This window comes from Dermacentor andersoni, chromosome 1 (genome assembly GCF_023375885.2).
Source record: "Dermacentor andersoni chromosome 1, qqDerAnde1_hic_scaffold, whole genome shotgun sequence".
Classification (NCBI taxonomy): domain Eukaryota; kingdom Metazoa; phylum Arthropoda; class Arachnida; order Ixodida; family Ixodidae; genus Dermacentor; species Dermacentor andersoni.
In genome coordinates this window covers 67635619-67659677 of record NC_092814.1, presented here as the reverse complement: position 1 = coordinate 67659677, position 24059 = coordinate 67635619, and the positions used below count along the sequence as shown (strand labels likewise).

Genomic DNA, 24059 nt, shown 5'->3' with positions numbered 1-24059 from the left:
ACTCTACGTGGCGTGGGAAGGGGTGGCTAAAAACTTGGGAGAGGAGCTGCTGTGATTGGTAGTAATGTACATTTTTAAAACCTTATGATAAATTACATGCTTTATGCAGAGTGCTTAAATCTTTCTCAACAGTCAGAAAGAATTGCCCTAGCGACTCGGCACATTTGTACACAATCGTCAAAATCATTTCAGGGTCCCTTTAACTCTTTCCTTACCACGAGAAAAATTCAATTTTCATAGACAAAACATATTTTTATTGCCACCGGCAACATTATATATTATGTAATGCAGCATTATAAATTATAGAAAATTAATTCATGTTACCAAGTACATATGTTGCAATAAATACATCTTTAATAAATAAAGAAATATTTACTGAGCTGACGTTTATGTGGCCACCTAAAAAAAATGAAAAGCGACAATATTCATATACTGTATACAAAAAAAAATGTTGTAAGGAATTGAAAATTTACATTTTGGTCATAAATGTACCAAAAGCACTTTCATAAAAACAATTGGCACTCAACTGTTCTTCGGGTCCAAAACACAAAAAGGTTCATCTTTCCGATGCTGTACTGCGCAAGGATAATGTTCAACTTCATGAGGCAAAGGTAGACTGCATTTCTTGCAGCAATTTTTTTTCGTTATACTCCAGATAGCACAGCTTGTAGCTTCACCTCTTCTGCATTTTGCTGGGTTGGTGTTGAAGTTCTGGTACTAGTTTTCGAGTTGAAAAGTCTTTGCCATTTTCTCTGTCAAGTCCCAGTAGTTTGAACGAGCTCAGTTTTAAAACTGGCCAAAGTTGGTACTTCTCTGAAACTGCAACTGTTATAAACATCTTGAAATGCCCAGTTCTGCATGTTCAGCATGCCAACTTTTTCATGATCCCTGTTTGCATGTTCAACAGCTGCCAACTTTTTCGTCCAATTATCATTGCCCTTTAGAACTGGAAAATTGCAAACATGGCAGTGTAACATTGTCCTCCGACTTACTTCTGGTACTCCGATCATAAATTCTGATGCTAATATGTCGTGATCACAAGTGGCACTTCATTATTATTATTATTATTATTATTATTATTATTATTATTATTATTAAATAATAATAATAATAATATGTCCCAAATAGCAATAGCTACACAAAGTTTTGCTACAATGTGAATGCCTTAATTTATCAAAAGTTATGTCAAAAGTCAGTTTTGCCGCAGGAACTATTTCTGCAAGCCCTTTTTCTGGCTGCCTACCAGATAATGTTATGTATCTAAGGAACAGTTTTGGCGTGCTGAAATCGGTGATTAAAATTGTTGGTCACCAGTAATAGATTTGAATAGACGTAGTAACGAAAGGGTTAAGGCTAAATTATTAATGCATGAAGCATGAATGTAAGCATGAATGAAGCAGGTGTAATGTATGTGGTATGAATGGTATTGCTGATATCTCATATGTAATCGCAAGTGGCATGTTTCTTTCTTTTTTTGTAATCAAAATGCATGAAAATTTATTTTTTCATGCATTTTATACTTAAAGGGTCCCTAATGTGGTTTGGACAAATTTTGTACATGTGTAAGGTACAGCTACAGTAAAACATTCGTGCCATAATGCAAGTGAAGCATCTCATATTAAGAGAGTTACGGAGGATTGCAAGTTACCCTTCTTCCTAGCCATGTTTTTTCTCCTCAACTCGTTAACAGAGTGATTGGGGCTAAGCTCCGCCTTCAGTGGCTGTGTGTCATGATGTGACGTCATGTCGTCTACTTCCGCTGTCTTAGAGCCAGCGTGCGAAGTCTCTTCAACCTCTGTGCTAGCCACTGGGCCCTTGATTCCAAGTGAGAGCAATCCAAGCAGCGTGTGTTGCAAGTGTTCTTTGCCGCGCCAAGCATGTCTGGTATTCCGGTAAACGCAGATAAGTTGGGCATTTTGACTGATGGGCGGAGGCACAAGCTACCCACTGTGATAGAGGGGATATAACGTTACGTAGCGATATATGTACAGTATATGTGAGCGGCCTACACAGTGCAGTCACCTGGTGGGGCAGAGGATAACCAGCCAAACGCAGAGCTAATATCGCTGTAACCAAGTGTAAAACATTTTAAGGGGCCCTTCACTAGGTCTGGCCATTTTGAGCTGGCAAGTAGAGTGCATACAATGTGCGCTAACGATCGTGTCCGCTAAGTATTACATTGCTACGTGCTGTAGAAAGAGCTGAAATTTCAGACCAAATGCCGTTTTCCCTTCTCCTCATGGGCGACATGTTCCCAGCCAGAGAAGTGGCATATATGGGCAAGTGCACCTACGTACATGTCTGTGCTGTGACTTTGCTCATAGTGACAATTGACTTAAGAATTATTCAAGGGAACATCTGTTATTTGTGCAAGCTGTCGCTTCATTAGATGAATTAAAGTTTCGAGAAATAATAAAACACACAAACCAAGTGTCTGCGTGTTTTTTTTTTTACTTCGTGCCGTAGCAAGAGAGATGTACTTCCGTTACGTCTGCTGATCTAGCGTCGTTCAATTGCACGTGCAGACGGTGAAACCGTCATTTTCTACTGTATTCTAGTACGCGATGATGCTCTGTGGTCCACTTGTATCTGCTTCAGTGTTAGTGTAGCACTGACTTGTACCTCTAGTCAGATGCTCTCCTGCACAACGCACAAAATTGTGTGTAGTGCACGAGACAAACACAATAGCTCATGCGCGACACCGTCAGCGAAAGTGTGCGCCACGCAGCAATAAATGGAGAGAAAAAGAAAAGTGGTGGTGGGGCATGTTATGTATGTGTCATGCAGGGAATGCAGGGAAGGAATTTCACTTCTGGAAGCTAGACAGGGCTAGTGGAGAGAGTGTTATGTTAGCGGTGACGCTCGCCTCTTGAAGTCATGGGTTAGCGGCACTGAAATATTTCTACATTGGCTATTAATGACCCAATTTGAAAAATCCTTGCGGTAGAACGCTCCTTAAGGGCACAGACAACTTCCAGCATATAACAGAAATTTTCTGTGACCTGGTGAGAGGGCCTTAAAGAATGTTAAAAGGTAATGTGTTCATGATAATTCTGCCGCCGAAAATTTACACCAACAGCAAAGTAGAATAAACTTGATTACTGCTATAGTAGCTCTGTGTTTGTCTGGTTGAGTTCTGTGCCACCGGGGGGCTGCACACTGCAGGCTGCTCATGTTTGTGCCTCTGCTTCTCTTGCAAAACGCTCAGTCTGCCTGCGTTTACCGGAATACCGGACACACTAAAACTTTCTATTGTTGTACTAATGCTCCGTTGTGAAGTAACGGGTGCAGACGCGTAGATTAGATACTGACAGCCCCCACAATGTTCCGAGGGCGATCCATGGTGCTTCTGAAAAGAAAGCTTGAGACCAACACTGAAGGCACAGCTTGCTTCAACATGGAGTGCGTTGTAACACAACCAGATGACACTTGCTGTGTGCCGAAAGTGCTTGAGTGCAGCGATAAGTTGTCTTCATGTATTCTCTTTGTGTTGCCTTTTTTATGGAAACAAAATAACCAACTTTCCAACTATTACAAACAACGTTTGTTCACCACAAATTCGGAAAAATTATCCATGATGCAATCTGGACAGCCGACGTACAGCTCGCCCAATTAACGTCACATGCGTGAGCTACATAGATTGTAATGGCGCTGCTGAAAACTCAGGAGAGCGGCGCCGCTGTGATCGGTAGCGATGCACATTTTTAAAACCTTACAATGAATTACACGTTTTGCTCGAAGTGCTTAAATGTGTCACTTAATGATCAGAAGGACCTGCCCTAACGACTCGGTACATTAGTACAAAATCGTCAAAATCTTTTCACGGTCCCTTTAAGAGTACAGAGTTTCCACTAGGAAGTGTTACAATAGTGTATATTATTCTGTAATGAGCTTTTGTGTAAAGTATAGATGCTTAGTATAACATCAAAAGAAGGTGCAAATAACTTGTTAATCTGCAGCCTCAAGACACCCGTGCCATCATTTACCGGTGCCTTGCAATGGAATCTGCCTTCCTGAAGAAAATGGCCACAGATGCTTGCCTATTGGAGGCTCGGACACTCTCTTAGTGTTTCTCCAGAATCATAGGACTGTAGTTTACCCTGTTGGGTCAGATGCTACTGTGCCACCCCTCCTCTTGCAAGCAGAATTCAGTGAGATGCCCCTTGATTCAATTCATGTTCTCTCAACTGAAGAAGCAGTAGTATTTTCCAGCCGTGAACGACTGTATTGGGCCCGCATTGATGGTTATAATGTTACTCCTGTGGCAACGTTGAATAACACCAGAGTCACTGCACTGGCTGCTGATGCATCTTCAGGTGCGGATTTCTTCACCTCTTTTCCTCCTTTTTGAATGTGGTGTAATTCATTGTGTGTGTTTGTGTGTGGCTGTGTAATCCATTGATCTTTGTTGGCTGACTACTCTTTGAGCAAACTTTAACACTGTAAATGGATGGGACAACTGTGCCAATTGTACCAATGTGATGCATTTGCTACCTGCTGTACCAATTGCTGCACATGTGCCTATGCTACTGCAAAACATGAAATCCACCCGAGAGAAAAGTTCTCAGGAAGATGAAGGCTTGAAGTGTTCAGCGACATTTCTTCAGCCACTGTTGATCACTCCAAAATATAGTCAAGTCAAAGTCAGTTTATTTGACAACAGTACATAAAGACACAGTTGTCAGTAGTATAGATAAAAAACACAAAATAGGCTTGATGGGGTCTGTACCACCTGAACAAAAAATTCACATTGGCAACATGATAACAGCATTTATACGACGACTATGTAGCACAAAGCATGTGCTATTGGGCTCAATATGAGTCGCAGCACAGCACACACCAGTCAGTTTTTTTAATAAAGTGACAAGTGCCATTTGTCTTGCTAACAGGGTGCTACCAGTAATCTGAACGGTGTCCAGCAACTTTCTTGTGTAGGTGCTGCCATGCTGCCCCCCCCCCCCAAAAAAAACGCAACAACAACAACAAAAAAAAAAAACGAACTGTCGTGTTGCAACCCATATTGAGCATGTAGTACATTATATACAAAAATGAAAACCAAGACAAGACTAGCTATTTATTTAGATGAAATCTCAATCTGTAGCTGATCATTTGGTCACCATATTGTGTCTGTGAGGCAGGAATGTGGCAGATTTCTTGGTTATGTGTATTGTATGGCATATCACATTTTGTAAGACAAGCCAATCTCTCAAAATAGTGAGATTTTCCTCTTCCCACCTTCTTTAGTAATAAATAATTGTAAAAGTCGTGCACCTTCTTGACTCTAAGAGAGGCAAAAAAAGGCTCAATGTTAGCATCGAACCTCAAGTTAGTTATTGTATGCAGTGCTTTCTTCCACAACAAAAAATGCTCAATTAGACTGAGTTGTTTTAGCCCAAACCAGATGACTGTACGTAATGTGTGAAAGAAAAAGGGAGTTTTATACGAGCAATTTAATATTCTGAGGAAGAAAGAAGCGTAACTTTGTAAGTACGCCAGCAACATAAGCGAGTTTAATAGCGTCCATATCAATATGAATATTCCATGTTAGATGTTGCTCAAATATAACTCCAAGGGTTTTGGCTGATGAAACAACATCAAGGTAAGCATTGCCAAAGTTTAAAGCACCCTCAATGTTTACTTGACGATTTGTGGACTAAAAAGCAGTGCTTTGGTTTTGTTAGTAGTAATTAATGACAGTTTGCTTTGCTCCATGCATTTAATCTAGTGGGCTCAGTGTTTGCTTTGTACACTGAATCTTCCTTGTCTGTTGAAGTGAGGAATAAACTTGTGTCTGCATAAAGTATAAGCAGAATTAAGTCCGTCTGTTGTATCATTTATGTACAGGTTAAATAACAGTGGCCATAAAATACTTCCTTGGGGTGCACCTGATGTGAGTGCGAGATCTGAAGCTTCATTATTTATTACAATCCTTTGGTGGCAGAATTTCAGATAGCTATTCAATAAATTTAAGAACACCCCTGAATTTATATATTTCAAGTTTCTTTAACAAGGTCTCATGCTTTACCCGATCAAATGCCTTTGAAAAAAATAAAAGAATATTCAGAATTTTAGTAATTTATGCTCGATGCCATCTAGAAGAAATTCTTTTTGTGTTATGAGCACTAGCTCGGTGGAGAGCCCTTTCTGGACACAGACTGACTTTTTGTTATGTATGTTGTGCTTTTCACAATATCAAACGCAATTAAATGTTTTTCGTAACAACTGTTAACACTTCAGATGTATATGTGCATTTAGTAAAGCCATCAACTAGGTATGTTACTCTGTAAGGCATTGTTTGCCATAAGCAACACACCACCTCCACTTCCAGGAGAACGGTTCGGCTAATTACTGTTATAACCAGGAATATTGAGAACCTCTGTCTTGTTCTGAAACAGTGTTTCACATATCATTATAACATCAAAGGAAAATTCAAAAGACAAAGCAAAACATCAAGTTCATCGCCCTTATTGCGAGCAGATGGTGTGTTAAAAGTGAAAGATAAGCGTTTAGGATTGCATTGATAAACATCAGCTACTTCGGATGGTGTCAGTGCTGTGGCCGAGGTCTGTGATGCATCAAGAGCAGCAAAAATTGCATTACTCTATCTTTTCAAGGTCTTTAGTGCATGTTACTCGGAGCAGTCATGATTCATCTGTTTTTCTGGCAAATATTTTTCCACCCCTGGTCCATGTATATTTCAACTGTCTAGCCTTGTTTCTTTAGATTACCTGCGCGACAAGGTTTTTCAGTTCCGGGCATGTGTTCATTGACAAAGACGGGAGTGTTGCCCATGAAACCAAAATCAGATACAGAAATGCATTTCTTGCATGAATTTTCAGCGACAGCATCTCGTTTCACTCGAGAAGAAAATTGTACTACTGTGTTGGGAAGTTTTCCATCCTTGGCACTCAGTGGCAAGAATCTGCATCAGCTTCAGTTATTGGTTCACAGATGTCATCACCAAGTTGTTTTAGGATCGTTGGTGAAGCTTCAGGTTTTATGGTGGGAACGCCCTCGACTTCACTATTTCCATTCTGCGAGTACTGTTCCTGATCAGTTAGTCCTGCCTCGGTGGCATTCACTCGCTCTTCAAGTGCTCTGTACTCTAAAGTGAGAGCAGCATTTTCTTTCCTTGGAGCAGCATTTTCGTTTTCAATCTTTGAGCACTTCGTGGTAATGGCATCAGAGAAAGTGCTGAAGAAGAGTCTAACAAGTGCTTTAGTTCTTTGTAGTTTTTGCAGAGCTGCCGCTTTATTGCAGCACGCATTTCAATCATTTCCTCTTTGATGTCTTTCATTAGCTTCGCTAGGTCAGACTACATATTGTCACTGGACATGAAAAACACACCTTGGCAGCAGCAGCAGTGAAAGTAAACAGAGTAGTGGTGTAGAAAGTTAGTGATGTGCTAATGCACCAACCTGTGATTTAGATGCGAAGAATGTGAATTGAAGTGGTCGCTATCATCACTGCTGCCAAGTAAATATGATGCACAACAACGAAGGATTCATGTTCAGGCCAGTTTTTTGCAGAAAGTGGTAGCTTTGTTCAATGTTCAGGATAGGAGGAGGAGGAGCTGTATTGCCATAGTCGACAAGTCTCGCAAACTTTGTCAACAAAAATTCTGAACACTTTAGGGGACTGTTAGTTTCTCATAGGCTCATTGTACATTGTTTATCTGAACTTCTGGTCAGACAGAATGTCTCTTACCAAGGTCTCTTACATTAGCCTTTAAAGGCACCTGTTGTAAGCTCTGGTTTTATTGCAAAAAATTTAATTTCTGTGTGCTTCATAATATTTTTTATGCACTGCTTCCTAAACCACTTACTGGGTATGTATTGATAATTTTCCTATGAGTTACTAGGAAAGCATTTTTTTCCAGGTCTTTTGTACAGAGCTGTGTTTAGCAGTCATGGTGCCCGAATTGAGTCTTTCTTTCTGAATGGAACTGGTGTTAGTGTTCTGGTAGACACTGACCTTCACAGGGTCAATGCTTTGGCAATACACCCTTCTAGAAGGTGAGGTTACCTTCTTTGTACCAATATAAAAATTCTTATGTGCTGTTGTTAAAATGTCAGTAAAAATTTTGCTGTGCTGTTATAAACAACAAATTTGTTTGAATGCAAGTGAATTTGAATTCTGGAATTTTATGTGCCAAAACTGCAATTTGATTATGAGGCATCTGTAGTGAGGGACTCTGGATTAATTTTGACCACCAAGGGATCTTTAACGTGCCTCCAGTGCACGGGACATGGGCGTTTTTGCATTTTCCCCCCATCGAAATGTGGCTGCTGTGACTGGGACTTGATCCCGTGACCTCGTGATAGCCGCTAAGCCACCGTGGCAGGTAAAGAATGCAAGTGATAGTCAAGTTTGTCTCTCTGTAACATTGCCAGTGTTGTGGGCATGGTTAGGTAATAGAATTGTGGAGTATTAAAACATGCCAAAATCCATAATGATTAGTTGAAAAAAAGAACTGGAGCTTTGTTGTATGCAGAGGTAATAAAATATTATTGTAACTGTATAAATGTCATGTATCAAAAAGTCATAAGACTTGAATTTCGCATTTTGTACATGTCACGGGAGCGCACAATAATGAAAATCCCCCTTTTTCTCTCCAAGAGCTATGCCTGTGTTTCTGAAACGCACTAGTAGGTGTATTTTTAGGCTTAATTGACAGAATTTTAAAGAATTGCCTGGGGCAGATAATGCAGTGCTGCAATCTGAGCTTGATTTACGCCAAAAGTGGGCATTACTTAGGAAAATTGCTTAAGCTACCTTAAAAAAATCTGATTAAATTTTAATTGTTTAGCTAAGAGAACCCATGTTACAATTCTGGAATTGAAGCCAACCAATGCTTTAGGCATGCCCATTTCAGAGGAATCCCAAGAGTAGCACCGATTCCGATGTGACTCAAAAATGCTCCACAAAGCAAATCAATGTTCCACATAGTTTTTCCCTAGGTGACCAAGGAAGTTTTTAAAATAAGTGGAACACCTGGGTATTTTGCTGCAGTTGTAATGGTGATTGCCCCAAAATATGTGCTAGTATTGAGATACCCCCTAAATTGAAATGCCTCTGGCATTGGGCATCTTTAACTGTGTGTTGAAACTAATTCCAGAAAGTTCTGAATGTCATGTTGAGCTAGTGTAACTTTAATTCAATTTTTGCATACATATTTGGTTTACCTGAGAGCAATGTTCATGTCTTCAAGTTAATCTCCTTCAGAAGCATACTACCATATTTACTTGCATAATGATCGCACTTGTGTAATGATCGCACTCCTGAATTTTGCCGTCAAAATTCGATTTTTTTCTTTCCCGTGTAATGATCAAACCCCGAACTTGCCACAGCGATATGTTGTGTTCCAAGTCTAGCTAATGATGATCGCACTTACCATCTGTCAAATGCTGTCGAATGCTACGTGAACAACTCTTCAAGACATACCAAGCAGTCTGCATGCACGAAACATTCTTAAGCAGATGCCCCATTTTATTCCTTTCATCACTTTCCGCACTTCCATAAAAAAAAAAAAGCTACAACCAAACTTGCCTTGGCTTTATTATTTGTAAGCTTTATAATGGTTGTGGTCAACAACAACAACAAAAAAAGGCACCTTTAAATTCTTTTCATCTGCACTCGTGGGCACGCAACAAATCGCGAGTGGCAACGATAGTAGCCATGTTTACACTGATATGTTAGAAGTGTACCTTATTCATACGCCAACACTTGTAACACAGCTAAGATATTCGCCCACCCTTAGTGGAAACGTGCCCTATTAGGATAGTAGTGAAGACAAATGCCTCAGTTTCCGCAGCATGCCCGCCATGTGTTTCTATGTCACTGGCAGCTAAGCCCGCCCATCGCAGTTTCTGTCCCCTCAAAGTGGACATTGCTACGCTATTGCTGCAAACTTCTCGATATTAACAATATTATTCATTACTGATACGGAAGAAACTGTTTCAATGCACATAATGTACTCACACGAAGAAAAAAAATCTTGTTTGCTGCCGTTTTTGTTTTGGTGTCCCGCACTGTTACAGTGGTAGCCGCCTGTTTGTTGGCCTGTTGTCATCCCGCAGCAAATGCGGGATGAAAAAAAATGTTTTCTTTTTGCGGGAAATTTAACTCGCATAATAATTGCACCCCTGAATTTGCATCAATTTTTTTAACAAAAAAGTGTGATCATTATGCGAGTAAATACAGTATATCAAAAACAATTTTTCAAACATTTTCAAAGCCTAAAGAAAAAAGCCTCGTTTATAGCACTTGATAGTGCTGGTGATTTGTATCTTAACAAAAAGTGCTCGGAAAACAGGACTCAAAGGTGAAAGCAAGCACCCACCTCCAGCTCATGTGTGCTTCTTGTACAACATCTTACCAACCCTAGGCTGAGATGCCATAAGTTAAGGCCTTTTGACATGGACTGTATTTGGGCGTGAACATAGATCATTAATCATCAAAAATGTTTTAAGTTTGTCATCGCAATGAAACTGTGCTGCAGTTAGTCCTTCACTGTGTACATACAATTGTAGTGTTTATTTTGTGCAACAGGTAGCTGATAATTGCAGGAATACTTTGTAGGAACTAAAATAAAGCATTCGTTTCTGTTCCTTGTACTTTCAGAGACAGTAACAGTTGCTTTTGTTGTCTCGTTTACAGACTTCTGTTTTGGAGTGATGCTGGTGAATGGCCGCGTATTGAACGTTTTGATTTGGAGACAAAGGAGAGGCAGACCATAGTACATGAAGAGTTGTTTCAAGTGTCTGACCTGACGCTAGACTTGGAGCATGACCTAGTGTACTGGTGCGACCTGGGCACAGCTCGCATTGAGCGAGCACGCCTGGATGGCACTCGTCGCACCAGCATAGTACTCAACAAGGGCCCGAATCGCCACTATTCCCCAGTTTCTGTGGCAGTCTTCCAGTCAGTACTTTTCTGGATTGATAGGTGAGTTAAACAGGCCAGTTTGTTCCTTGCGCAACTCTCAACTACCACATGGTGACGCACACTGTGAAAACTTAAGATGCTAGACATTGTACAAGCTCCCTAGTCGAATGGCTCACCTGGTCAAGGGAATGCAGCAACAGTTTAATGGCTCTTACAAGAAATGGGTCAACTCCTTCCTTATCATGCCATAACGATAGCAGCAAATTTGATTGCCAAAAATAAATTTCGGAGATTCTTGACAGAGCCGAGATATGTTGAAGATCTCATTTTAAGTTGCGGTTACACCTGTTCTTTTCTTTTAATTCACACTGGGGAGTTTTATAATGTACACAGCATAGACCGCCTATAACGTAAATTGCTGGAGCCATGAATTTCTGCACTTTAAGAGGTAGTGCACTATAACCAAAACAAAGGCTGTTTTTCAAAAAATTTTTGAAAGGCTGTTGCACATGCAAAACATGTAGACCAAGCAGCCACATGTGTCCCTGGAATCTAAGCATATGACCAGGATGTGCCCTCCCTTTTGTTGGCGAGGAGGTTCCACTGCTTTCCAAGTGCTTTACATCCACTGTCAAGCATTTTGTTGACTCTGCACCTAACCACAACTTTGGCTGTCTACCTTCAGCGAGACTGCATTGGTTAGGCCTAGCTGGCAAGGGTGTCGGCCGACATGCTATCGCAGGAAGCTCGCCCTTGATATATGTTCATACCCGTAGACGAATACATGATCTGGCGTGAGATCGCGCGCATAGGCAGAACTGACAGCAGTGCGCATGAAGTGGAGTTCGAGGGCGAGCAGCTGGCAACTACTGTGAGTGCGTATAGCAGAAGTTTGTACGTGTGCGTACTTGTAGGAACCGTAAAAGCTAATGTGTGGACAATGTTCTGAATTGATGAATTTGCAGAATACAGTTTAAAATGACAGCGTTGCGAAGTCAAGGTTGCACACACAATATCTGTATGTTTGCTTGTCGCACTCACGGCCTCTATCAATTTTATCATGGTGCTGGAATTGTAAACGATAACAAATTGATTTTACCATTGAAATTCGTTGTTCCAAGCTGCCCTGTAATTAAGAAATTTTTGTGGCACTATCTCTGAAAAAAATCGGTCGATGACGGTATTGGCCTTTCGCACACAAACTGATCAGCCAAAGATTGACAATGCACATGCGTTTCGTGTGGACCATGTGCCACTGACAAGCGGCTGGAGCAAAAGGTTTCTCTGTTGCTTAGGCAACTCCCTAATAACTGCTGAACCAGTATGCTGCTGCCGAATTTAAAAAAAATTTTAACTTTGTTTCTTGTTTGCTCGCTCACTCTGCATTTCCTCTTCCTCCTCCGCATCGTCCTTGTTGTTCTCTCCTCGGCCGGCACACCTCGTTGAGAAGCATGCTTGCTGCCTCACTTCTCTGTGGGATTTTTCGGCAGCCACATTGTAACTGGTATTTTGCCTCGTGCGACTAAACTTTAAGTGGTATGCATATAAATTGAGTTTTATGGGAAGATAAATGGGAGTCTGAAAAGATTGCATTATATCTGGTCCTACATTGTAAGCAGTTACCTTATAAGTGGTCTTAGCTGTAATACAATTATTCGTAAGTGTGCAGGTTGTTTGAAATTTCTTTTTTTTTTTTTCAGCACCTACTCAGGTGGCTCTTTGGTAATGTTGGTCAAAAACAGGCATCCTCAGATCTCAACATGGAGTCGATTTCTTGGTCCAAACATGTCTCATCTGCAACTTTACAACAGGCACATACTCCCATGTGAGTGCCTCGTTGATGTACAGCTTCCATGAGCTAAGACACAAGCTGCGAAAACTACAGTGTTCATTTATTTTTCAGATCTCAATGAGTCAAGTGATATGTACAGTTCTAACCTGAACCCTATAATGTCTTGCCGTGGTTTCTGCTTCAATGGTGGGACCTGTTCAGCCATTGATGACGGCCCTGGTGGACCCACTTGCCAGTAAATGACGTTTTTTTTATTCAAATTGGTTATAGTCACGCATTAGTCACTATAAAACTAGCTATTATTAAAACATTAGACATGAAAATAGTTCGGTTGTAACTACATAGAGCAGTGAAAGAAAACACTAAATATTATGCAAATTTTCTACCTTGCCACTACAGTGCACCTGATACCCCTGTCACATGGACACTGTCGAGCATGGTTGAAACAATGCAGTTTGAGCACAGCTACGTGGTCATAATCAAATGTGCTTAAATGTGCTCCACGTGGTCAAATTGACCTAAAGCCCTTCTCTGGTGGCATTCTTCATAGCCCAAGTGTAGGTTTAGGAACTAGTGAATCAATCGGGTCAACCTGTAAATACCAAGCTCAGGGGGTGGGAATTGTGCACCAATTGCACCATTTTGATACTCAAGCAAATTGCTGTGCCAAATTGTGCGGAAAGTGGAAAAATGACTGAAATTGTGCCACACTATGCCAGAGTAGCTTTGGCAGCATCAGCGAAAGACCACTGACGTGGTGCAGGGCATTGTGTTATTAATCTTGGAGCACACGTAAAAACAACTTTCGTATTCAGTGTATTTCGCACCCAATGAATAAAACTAAAGGTGACGTTTTTTTATGTTGCTGCCCGAGCCAGCGAGTCGGGGCAGGTGTGGAGAGCTGGTACTTATCCAAACCTCCCTGTTGGTGGAGCGGCCACATGCTTGTGCTAGCGCAATTTCCGTGAAAATGCACCCACTGCCGGCCATGCTTTTTGTTTGTTTTGAATCATGCTGGCGTCACGGCAGTTGGTCTTGATCATGGTGTGCAGCCCCACGATCGTGCCAATCTCGAATCCTGATATTGCGTTGATTGCATTGCTGTGCAGCGTGAGCACCGCAATAAAAGAATGCAAACTGAAAGAGTGAGCGTTGAGGGAACTCTGAAAAGGACAGACCAAGACAGGAGGAATGTCGCTCCCTATCTTATTCAGAGGGCTTACAGCCTATCACTCAATGTGGATTCCAGATATCTAGGTACTTCTTATGAGTCCGACTATTCACTGGCAAAGTGAAGTCAGTCATGTGCAGAATCTTGGTTTGAGCTAGTTGGTGCTGCCACATTACCTCGAAACGTGTTTGGATAAGCCCTTGTGGTGTTCACTAACCCTAGCTTTTTCATAACATCTGTTTGAAAACAACTCCAGTCATTTTACCAGCACTTAATACAAAAATGAAAATGCCTTTAGGCTGCTCTTGAACACTTTTTTAATGCTGCAGAATGTAAAGCTTTGACTGTTAACCCACTTAATTATAATGATGCTCTAAATTAAAATTTGCATGCAACAGACTTCTCCAATAAGATATATGTGCTACAAACTGCTCCAAAATCGGAATTTGTCCATTCCACTCGTCTCCAGAATGGAATTTTATCTGCTCCAAAAATTGCTACAAAGTGACTTTGGGCATTCCCACCCCTGCAAGTTTTTTTCTAGCACTTCTTCACCATACAAGTGTGTATACTGTCCTTTGAAAGCAGTGAAAAGATAAAGGGAAGTGAGAGACAGTAAGTGGCACTGACTACAAAAAAAATGGAGATTTGGGTTGTGTGTTTCAGGTCATGCATTTCACCCTTCAAGAATGTAGTGCAACATGCCAATTCTTTTCAGCTTTCAGTACATTTATCAAGACACGCAGAGTACCCAGACTAAAAAATATTTACATAAACGTGCTTTAAAAAGTGATAAAAACAATTCAGTGTGCGCATAGTAATGTTTCCAAGATATGTGCAAAGAATAGTTTGAGCCAATTATGCATGCACATGATGCTCTCGTTTTACAGATTAGTTATTCTTGGTCGGCACAGTGATGTTCTAAAGCAAGAGATTATCAACAGAGAAATGGATGAGAGCATGTGTACAATGGCATAGATGCTCATTCTCATTCTAAGTGCCTGCCCTTGTTTAATTACTTCCAGCTTGTAATAGGTAAAGAAAGGTTCATCAGAATTCACATCAATGCGGTACCATGCTTGCACAATAGATATATATGTGAGGGAGGGCTTTTGAGGACTTGAATAATAAAAGTGTTATAGGATGAGAAGACCTGCATTCCTTCTCACATCAATGTGTTTGCAGTGTTCCTAGAACAATGTGAGCTTTCTGCAGATCTCAGTTGACTGGTATTTTGAGCTCATCACAACACACGAAACTGGGAAGAAGTAATACTGTGCTATGTTTGGAGCATACAAGACAAGATGGCTTCTCAAACTGAAAAAGTAAATGCAGGTGCATTTATTTAACCTTAATTTGCCATAGGCCAAACCGCATGGTTAAAAAAAGAAAAGAAAAAAAAAATGCAGCAGATAATTATCTAGCAGTCATTTGATCTGCTGTCATTTGCAAAACTTTGAACATTTGACCATTGGTCCTGCATTCTTTCCAGGTGCACTGCCAATTTTACTGGGCCACGGTGCCAGTTCTATGCAGCATACATCTACAATCCACCCTTCTCTGATGAGGAACCAGGTATGGTTGTTTCACTTTGCAGTGCTTTTATGTGGGTTGTTGCGTTTGAATATGAATACCTCGCTGTTTTCGTTACATTGAAAGATTCAACGAGGAGTAGAGGCAGTTTAATGAAACCAACATTGCATAAACTTGGCAGCCACAGTGTTACCTTTAGAGATATAACATGAACATATGAATAATTGGGTTTGAATACAGTTTTCTGAATTCTTAACTTGTGTATCACCAGTGTTTGGTATTTCATTCATGGGCATAGATGTACTATTCTAAGTTTATTTGCTGCATTGCGTTTGCCAAGCAAGGTACGAACATTTCAAATAAAGTGGGTAACAAATCCCACTTCTCAATGCCTTTCAATCTAATGTTCTCAAGCTACAGGAGCAGTCATAATCTTCTAATTAATGAGCATGCTTAAACTTTATTTGCACTCTTCGAAATCTGGGTGCATCAGCTTTAGTGCACATATAGGCACTTTATATATTATGCTTAAATGGCACCTTAAATATTATGCTTAAATGGCACCTTAAATATCAAGGCACATTTTCCACCATGGGTGCAACCAGTGATTCCTTCCTTTCCCATGCTGTCCACAGAAGGCACTATTGTTAAATTTGGAATTCCAACTAAGCTACTGGAGGTGAAGCCTGTTGTTGTGCCTGCCAGATACATATACAATATAAATGGACATAATTAGGAGATACTGGCAGAAGATGGGTGCCAAGAACAAAAACAGTGCTGTTTTTGTTTTTAGCCATCATGTACAAACTAGCCCAGCAGCAAACTCTCTTGAAAAAGGTGGGCTACCTGATCTAACACAAATCCGAACAACACTGGTGGTAGGTTTCTGCTATACAGAAGTATCTTCATCAAACCATCTTGCTGGAGGTAGTTTGTTGGTGAATTCCAAACTTCCAGAAGCTTATCATATAGCTCAGTGACATGTTGGAAACTTCTACTACAATGTGCTTATTTCAGTCAGAATTCTCTACAGTATCCAGACGACCAGCATGTTGCTGGTAGCACAATTAATGTCCATGTGTGATTCAGGAACAAGGCGTGCACATTCAGACAACTCTACTTGAATGTAGGGGCTCTGCAACACCCCTTTTAGCCATTTGCTGCATTTCCATCCACCGTGTGTTGCATCAGTACACACTCGCATGTTGTAAAGCATTGCGCCATTGGTGGTTTGTTTGAATGGTTAAGCAGAGCATGGTTGCAAGCTGGTCGCCAAATAGAAAACAGGAAACATCAAGCCTAATCTACACTTGCATGGAAAAATTGCAGTGTGAGCATTTTCCTGGAGTTCTGCACTTTACTGCACTTGCAATTGCCTACAAGTATTTCCTCGGCTGTCTTGATGTTCTTTGAAGGCATTATGACTGTGCCTCCGTGATCAAGAGAGAGCCTGTCTAGGTGTCTATTCCAACTTGCAGCTGCACATGCAGTTTTGCATATAGCATTTCTGTATCGAGGTTTGCTGATTGTAATGTAACTGCTACTTTCTCGAGTTGCATGCAACATCATCACCTATCCAAGGATGCACGCGCCATTGATAACACATATTGTCACTGACACAGCCACAAGGGTTCAACGGTTGTGGCAGCTGGTCATGTGATTGATGTATTATTTGTTTATGACTAACTCGACCCAATAAACTTTTTGCCCCATATTGCTATCACCTGCCAGCTTCATTATTTCAACACTGTTCAGCAATAAAGGGTGCTGCTGCAGAATAAGCAATCAAAGTAAGGGCTCTGTGTATTGAGAGAAAGCACCTGCAACTGCACTGCAAGATTTTACAGCTTTTCAAAATATTTTTAACTTAAGGTGTTTTCAACTCAAAGGGGGCACTGATGTTGACTTCGTGAACTGGTTTGGTGGGTCTAAGAGTGGTCCCGCACTGCTCATTTGTCCTTTTGTTTTTCTTGTTCTTTGTACTCCCTGCATTTAGTGCCTATTGCAGCATTTTTGTATGCGAGTGCTGGAGAAAACTTGCAATAAAAGGATTAATACCGTAAAAATATGAGGCCGTTGCATGTCTTAAGCAGTACATGTGCTTCACTAGGCCTTGTGGATGCATTTGCAGTGACACAAGGAGAGAGATAGTGAGGAAGAAACAAAGCAGCAGCTGTGTTGAAAAAAATAAATAAAAATACAGCAGCTGTGTTGGCAAGAGGTGTTGCAGAGTGCAAAGCCCCTTACAGAAAAGAAAAAAAAGAAATACTTTCAGCACGCTAGGAGCATCTTTCTACAGCTGCTTCCATGGTGATAAAGCATTAAGTGTGCATATGTGCTTTACTTAACTGTATTTGCTATGAATAGACATAATTCATGCTTCCTGCTCACTATCATGTATTTACATACAGTCTCTGCTTCTGAATAAGAAGCTTTCTCTTTCACTATTTCCTGCTGTATTATTTATGGTCACTCTGGACTAGGTTAAATTTGCTAGTGAGCATCTTGTGTATTGATTGAGCAAAGCATTAGGCTAACTCATGTTTGCCAAAGCCAACTCAACAGCTCAACTTATTCAATTTTACAAAGGATACTTGAGTTGGTACCATGAGTTTGTTAGCCTGCTGCCATAGATACTACAAACAGCAGTAACAAATCGGACCCAGCTGGGGACCATTTAGGCCACTGCTATTGAACTGTTATTTACTGTATGTTGCTGACATAAAGAAATGTCAGCTAATTGTGCTACAATTTCCCATTTACAGCTGATGTGAAGATAATAGTGATTCCAGTGGCTGTGCTGCTTTCTGCATTCCTGCTGATGCTGGTGGTTGCTTGGGTGAAAAGGAGGCGTGCTTGGCAGTCCACTGCAGTCTCCCTCTCTTCTGAAGAGGCCAATCCAGCCTTAGCGGCACGCATGATTGATAGCCAGTATGAAACTTCTTTCTCAGATAATGTGGTAAGTTTTATTTTGTCTATTTTACCTTAAGGTAATGGGCAGCACTGCATTGCCCTTCAACTAAGGAACACACTGTGCTTTAGTAACGTTTCTCTGTGATTCCTAAAACTTCGAAAAGCACACCTTCCCTCTAGTGCATATGAGTAGACGTTTAGAGCATCTGGTTGCAAAATTTTCATCTAGAAATTGCTGGGAAGTGTCTTTGAAGCACAGTGACCACGTTAGACAATGAGACAATGGGCAGCGCTGCCATCTACTTTCTTGAATCAAGGCAGGGTGCCAAGGGGAGGAACATTCTAGATTACTGGGTTATGATGCAGAATTTAATTGAACACAAGCTCCATACCAGATTGTTTCAGTGACACCATCTTCACCTCTAAATTTGAGATGAATAGTTAATGCAGGCAAAAATTTATGGTGTGCATGACATCAGAAATTGTCAAATAAACCCCATTAAGTTCTCTAAATAAATTTGAAATTTTTACATGAGTAACTTAAGCACATATGTTACGACTGTGGTGTTAAAGCAATTCTATGTTCGAGGCATGTCCATTTAGTAGGAATTCTAAGACTAGCACCAGATTGAAAATGTTCATACCCTACCCCTTGGAGCATTGGTGGTGGTTGTGAAACTTTATTTCTGAAAAGTGTCCTGAAGGACACCCGACTGTTCGTCAAGGTGGAGAGCGCACCTCCCACGTCGGGATGGGGAGCCCTAGGTTCTCCGCCGCTTAGCGGGCTTTATGGACAGCCCAGAATTAGTTTTGTAGCTTGCTGCTCCTAAGGGCATTGTGCCACTTGTTCTTGTCCTCCAGATAGGAGTTCCGCGTCGCACATCCCCAAAACATGTGTCCCAAGTTCACATGTCCATCACATTGTGCACAGTTGAATGATCCGTTGTAGTCCGGGTCGATTTGGCTCATATGCCAAGGATTGGGGCACGAGTTCGTCTGTAGCAAGCGGAGAGTGACTGGCTGCGCCGTTAAGTCCCTTGTTTGGAAGAGAGAATTCTCTACGTCCCACGTAGAAGTGCTTGGTGAGCTCATTATATGTCTGAAGTTGATCTTTAAAGGCCTTAGGAGGAGAGAGGGTCTTCAGGAGAGCGCGGCTGGCAAGTCCTCGTGCGGCCCTATGAGCGGATTCATTAAGGTTCCGCTGTCCTCTCACAAAATTGCTGATATGGGCTGGGAACCAAACTGTAGAGTGGAGACTAATGGATCTACCTTCGAGTAACTTGGAAACCTTCGCATCTACCACTCCCCTAGCAAAGGCATGAGTGGCTGCCCTAGGATCACTATAGATTACTGAGCGCTGTGGATCTAGCACAGCGAGTGCAATGGCCATTTGTTCGGCCACCTCCGGATTCTTGGTGTAAACAGGGAGTGCGTTGCAGGCTTGTTCGTTGGCGTCTATTATGGCTACCGAATAAGCTTTGCGACTGACCACCTGGGCAACGTCTACGAAGACAGCATCTGTAGAAGCCTCGGCAAAAAGAGCCTTTGCGCGGGCGAGTCTTCTCCCGTGGTTAAAGACGGGGTGGACGTTCCTTGAAAAGGGAAGGTGGACGTTCCTGGAAAAGGGACGAACCACCATTGCGTCCCTGATTTCATTGCTAAAATGTCTGACATTATCCTTTTCATGTTCACTAAAAATTCCCAGAGTGACCAGGATGTCCCTGCCTGCTCTGGTGCCCGACACCCAGACGACCTGTGCTGTGTGCTGAGCCTCAGCCATTTCGGCAAAAGTATTGTGTATTCTTAGTTTCGAAAAGAGCTCGGTGGATGCGTTGAACGGTGTAGCTCCAGGGATACCTTGAAGACTCGACGAATGGTGGTATCGAGGTGTTTCTCTTCTGCTTTCTTCCAATCGAGCATAGCCGCAACACAAGTAATATGACAAAGGACGAAAATGTGAATGAGCCTAATGGCACATTCCTCGCTCATGCCTCTATTTCTATTGACAATGCGTCGAAACATACATAGAGCATTCTCCACTTTGCCTGTTATCTTTTGTATCATCAAGCGATTGGATCCGTTATCTTGAATAGTTAGTCCTAGGACTCTTATCGACCCTACTTCAGATATGCGGTTACCATTCATGTCAAAGAGCACGGTATGAAGCCTACTATCTTGCTCCCAGCCTTTTAGTTTTCGTCCTGGCCTGGAAGGGCGGTAAAAGAGCAATTTTGATTTCCTCGACAAGCATTTGAGTCCCGCTGGAGAGAGGCAGAGTTCCGTGACCCTAATAGCATCCTGCATTTGAGCCTCCAACTCGCCGTCGCTGCCCCCAACGCTCCATAGAGTAACATCATCAGCATAAATGGTGTGTTCAACCTCATCAATGTCCAACAATGAATTGGCCAGCTTGGACATGACCAGATTGAACAGGAAGGGAGGCGATACCGAGCCCTCTGGTGTACCCCTGCCACCTAGGTCATAAGTTCTGATTTTAAGTCGCCAATGATCAAGAAAGTCGTTCTGCCACTCAGAAAAGATTGAATATAGCGGAAAAAGCGTTCACCAAGATTAAGATCCGAAATGGCCTGAAGAATTGCCGTGTGGCGTACAGTGTTGAGAGCCTTCTCTACATCCAAGACCGAGTATGACCCTTGTATCGCAAGTGACCCTTTCTATAAGCCTCTTCTTAATTCTAAGCATAGCATTCTGTGTCGAAAGTCCTGGCCTGAATTTCATCATGGTGTATGGAAAAGTTTGTTCTCCTCCGCATGATTCGAGAACCAGTTGAGCACGACATGTTCCGTGACCTTACCGAGGCATGATGTCAGAGATCGGTCTGAGGTTTGCAAGCCCGAGAGGTTTGCCTGGCTTGGGAATGAGTACCGTATGTGCGTGTTTCCATTCTTTCGAAACACGGCCCGCTTTCCAGGTTCTATTGATTTGCCTGGTTAGGTAACTGACAGAATTATCTTCGAGGTTGCACAGAATTCTGTTGGAGATCCCATCGGGGCCAGTGGCAGATCTACTGTTAAGTTGTTGAATTGCAAGGCAAATTTCACCCTCCGAGAATTCTCCGTCAAGGGCGTGATTGGGAGACAGAGTATCTGGCCGAAAGGGGGGTGAACGATTGCGTCCTCTTGAGCGGAAGGTACTGACTAGCTAGGTCATCCAACGGCATGTCATCCGCCATTTCTTTTCTCGCCTTGTGAATAATTTTGCATAGTAGCGACCGTTAAGCGGGTTTGGACTTGGAGCCGCTCTCATCTAAGAGATCTTTCAGGAGGCCCCAGCCACTGCCTTTGTGGAGTCTGCCATCCAGGGAGACACACACCTTGTCCCACTGCTGTCTACATAGAACTCTACAGTGTTCCTCAATTTTCTTATTCAATATTGCTATTCTCTTCCTAAGTCTCCTGTTCAACCGTTGACCTTTCCACCGTGCTAATATAGATTGCTCTGCCTCGAGGAGGTGAGCGAGCCTGGAATCCATCTTATCTGTTTGGACGTCCGTGGCAATAACCCTCTCCGATGCCCTGATGTCAGATCCGAGTTGCTCTACCCAGCTTTCGAGCGGCAGATCAGCCGTAGCTGGGGTGAGCTTTGGGGGGTTCTCAATTTACGGAATTTGTCCCAATCAGTCAGCTTATATTCCCTTAGCTTTATAGCGACTATATCGAGTTCGTTATTATGTAATGGTCACTGCCCAGATCAATGTTCATATTGTCCCTAATGAACTCCGCGATCCCCCTGACAAAAGTGAAGTCTGGAGTAAAGTCCCTGCACGAGGAGGTACCGCATCTAGTTGGATGTTCGGAGTCTGTAATAAGAGTTAGACAGGTCGGAAGCATGCGTCCACAGCCTCTCCCCATTGCCGGTGGAGAAGGGGTATCCCCACGCTTGATGAGGTGCATTGAAGTCCCCCCCAACAAGCAGAGGAGCTTCCCTAGCAAGTTTAGTGACCTTGGTTAGGATGGATTTGAAGCACTGTCTGGAATCTTTAAGACTGCTGTACAAATTGAGGAGAAATATGCTGCTGCTATTGCCTATGTAACTGTTGGGAACAGCCCCAACCGCAATAAATTCAACATTACTGTGTAGCGTGCGGAGCTCATGTCGGACAAAGGAATCTTCCTGTTTATGCGAATGGCGACACCCCTGCCTCTATCTCCTCGAAAATACTCTACCTTGTAGCCCGTGAAGGAAAGGGCAATCGTCAGTGTTTCTTGGAGCACAATTGCGTATGGTTTCTCAGCCTCTGATTTAATTAACTGCAGGAGGGCAGCCTTTTTAGGACTGATTCCCCTGCAGTTCCATTGCCAAACTCTGAAATTCCTATTAGCCGGCGTCATCCTGATTATTTGAAGATAGCTTATTCAATTGAGAGTTACTGAGAGACCTGCCCAGCATTGGTAGTGTTTTGGGACAGATTTTCTCCATGGCGGGAACTACCGTCTCATTAAGATATGTCTCAAACCTTCTGTAGACTGATTCCCGATTCCTCCTTGCTACACTCAATACGACTAAGTCAATTGTTGATTTGTCTGATGCTATCGTTAATGGCAGAGAGAGCCTCCTTAATCTCAGACTCCGCCTTGGTTTGCGACTGGTTCGACTGATCGAGGGCCCTCTTTTTGGGAGCCGGACACTCATAGACCCCGCCTTAGACTTCCATAGACTTCGGAACCTCATTAACCGACGGGCGCTCAGACGAAGCGGACTTGTTATGAGTGGTTTCTCTGCGGAGCTCAACTAGCTCTAGTGTAAACCTATCGACCACTGCCCTGTGTTCAACACAAGGTGGCGAACTCGCAAGTTAACTTGTTCAGACTTGGGCCCATTTGTGAATCCATCTGAGTCAGCATCATTGAGCCAGAGTGGGTGCAAGTTGTCTGATTGGGTCTAGGTGGTTCGGCATGGGCATGAGTCTGAGCAATTCTTCATGAATCAGAGCTTCTGCGAGTCCAAGTTCAAGGATGTCTGAATTGCACGTGATGCATAGTTGTTGATTGGAATTAGCAAAGAAAAAAAATGCACGCACAAAAGGAGAGACGAACACAAGCACTTCTGTTTCCTTTTCTTTCTTCTTGTGCTAATTGCTATCAACAACTGCGCAAGACCAACTAGCCCAACAGTTAGTCCTTAACATGTGATAAGTGTTTTTGAGCCTTCAAGAATGAGTCTACATGATCTTGCGTGGATTACTTAAGTGATGTCCAGTGGAATCAGCAAGCCTGAGTGAGGGCATGTAAGCTAATGACGTATGACCATTAAAGCAAATTTCACATATGACAGATGAAAGGTTATAGAGTAAATTGTGTGCGCCTTGAAGGTCTGTAGCATCTATATTGTTTGGCCATTGAGTCCATTCTGTACCCCAAGGCAGTTTTTCTTTAGTGTAGTTCTTAGGCATTATGTGCTTTCATTTATGTTGTGTTTTTGCTGCTGAGTATGTCTTTGAGAGAGAACAATCAATAATAATAGTAATAATAATAATACAAAGAAAAAAGGCTGTATTGCAGGTTTTTTGGGCTAAAATAAATTCTTGTACAGCATGGAATGCAGGATGAATTGTTAAGCGCAGCGATTTCTACGACATACAAAATGTGTTTACTCTAGGAAAATGCCTTGCAAAGCATTTGATTCACCTAAGCACTCCACTACCTCCTTCGTTAAAGGTTAAGGGGACAGGGTATGTGCTACATCTTCCATGTTTTTTACCACTGACTTCTTTTCTAAGCAACTAGTGTGGTTAAAATAAAT

At 42.1% G+C, this 24059-nt stretch overlaps 1 protein-coding gene across 2 annotated transcripts in view; it reads left to right on the top strand.

Annotated features, from left to right (window-relative positions):
• LOC126545410 (low-density lipoprotein receptor-related protein 2-like) overlaps window positions 1-24059 on the top strand; it is a 109211-nt gene that overhangs the window by 76981 nt on the left and 8171 nt on the right. For both annotated transcript variants that reach the window (XM_050193256.3, XM_050193255.3), the window contains 7 exons: window positions 3960-4316; window positions 7880-8015; window positions 10660-10947; window positions 12588-12712; window positions 12791-12914; window positions 15343-15425; window positions 18149-18342. In XM_050193256.3, coding sequence (XP_050049213.1) covers window positions 3960-4316; window positions 7880-8015; window positions 10660-10947; window positions 12588-12712; window positions 12791-12914; window positions 15343-15425; window positions 18149-18342 — 1307 coding nt within the window. The remainder of the gene's footprint in view (window positions 1-3959; window positions 4317-7879; window positions 8016-10659; window positions 10948-12587; window positions 12713-12790; window positions 12915-15342; window positions 15426-18148; window positions 18343-24059) is intronic.